Below are 1,170 nucleotides of genomic sequence, written 5' to 3' on the forward strand. Positions count from 1 at the left end.
GTGCTTCTTCCTGACCGGATTTTTTTGTAAGCCGGTTGTCACAGCCCATAAGGGTTCACAGTACAGGAGTGCCTTAGTATGGCTGTATCACATTGCCCTTATCAGATCATTCAGTCCTGCAAACCTTAGTAGCTGAATTTAAAGGAAATGACATCCACTGAAGAGTTAAAGAAATGGTTGCAACAGAGAGTAGCAGTGGGCTAGATGGGTTTCAAAGCGGTGCCTGCTAATTAGCTCTCCAATAAATAAATTGACGATTTCGGCCCCAGTTCTGATTCCTTACCATAGAGAGAGAGCCTGTAACAGCACAGTTCTCCTGAACAGAAGCCAGGATCTCAGCCCTGGGTCAGACGTACTCCTTCATGGGCAGGCTGGAGGTGGAAATGGGCTGGGGCGGCGGAGCGGAGGCGCGGCCGCCGGTGAAGTTGCGGGCGTACCCCCGGCGGTAGTCGTGCCGCAGGCCCTGCGGGCAGGTGCTGCAGAGCACGGCGCCGCTCAGCATGAGGATGACGGCGGCCGCCCAGCCCAGGTAGATGGCCTGCCCCAGCTCCCGCTTGTGGACCGGGGGCACCATGGGGTTATTGAAGTCGCTGACGACCGTGTGGGCGGTCCAGGAGACGGGGATGAGCACGCAGAGGCCCGTGACGATGAACAGGACCCCGCCGGTCAGGGCGATGCCGGCCTTGGTCTGCTTGTCGTCGCCGGCGCAGGTGGTGCACTTCATGCCGCAGCAGGACACGGTGCAGGAGAGCCAGCCCAGGAAGATGGACAGGCACATCAGGGCCCGCGCCGCCTGGATGTTGGGCGGGAGAGCCAGCATGGAGTCGTAGGTCTTGCACTGCATCTGCCCCGTGGCCTGGTAGACGCAGTTCATCCAGATGCCCTCCCAGACGATCTCCGAGGTCAGGATGTTGTTGCCGATGAACGCCGTCACCTTCCACTGCGGCAGGGCTGTGACCGCGATGGCCATCACCCACCCCGTCACCGCGCAGATGAAGCTGATGAGCTGCAGGCCCGTGTTCATGGCTGCCCCCTCTCGGAGCCTGGCTAGGGTGACAAGCCGCTACCACGTCTCCCAGCTCAGTGCCAACCGATCCTTTCCTCTCGCTCTCCTCCCTCGCTTTGCTTTGCCGTTTTGCGATGTCCTGCTGTCTCTCTCCCACCTGCTGC

General features: G+C 60.2%; 1 protein-coding gene across 1 annotated transcript; it reads right to left on the reverse strand.

Annotated features, from left to right (window-relative positions):
* Nucleotides 1-346: 346 nt before the first annotated feature.
* Nucleotides 347-1,024, reverse strand: cldn35 (claudin 35). Its single transcript, XM_088932421.1, has one exon. The coding sequence runs from the start codon at nucleotides 1,022-1,024 to the stop codon at nucleotides 347-349; it is 678 nt and encodes a 225-aa protein (XP_088788547.1).
* Nucleotides 1,025-1,170: the final 146 nt, after the last annotated feature.

The sequence above is a fragment of the Atractosteus spatula genome, chromosome 14, assembly GCF_055471065.1.
Source record: "Atractosteus spatula isolate fAtrSpa1 chromosome 14, fAtrSpa1.hap1, whole genome shotgun sequence".
In the NCBI taxonomy this organism is placed as follows: domain Eukaryota; kingdom Metazoa; phylum Chordata; class Actinopteri; order Semionotiformes; family Lepisosteidae; genus Atractosteus; species Atractosteus spatula.

Bases quoted from the DNA above. Each gene is read 5' to 3' on its own strand.
- cldn35 (XM_088932421.1), bottom strand. From the start codon at position 1,024: ATGAACACGGGCCTGCAGCTCATCAGCTTCATCTGCGCGGTGACGGGG.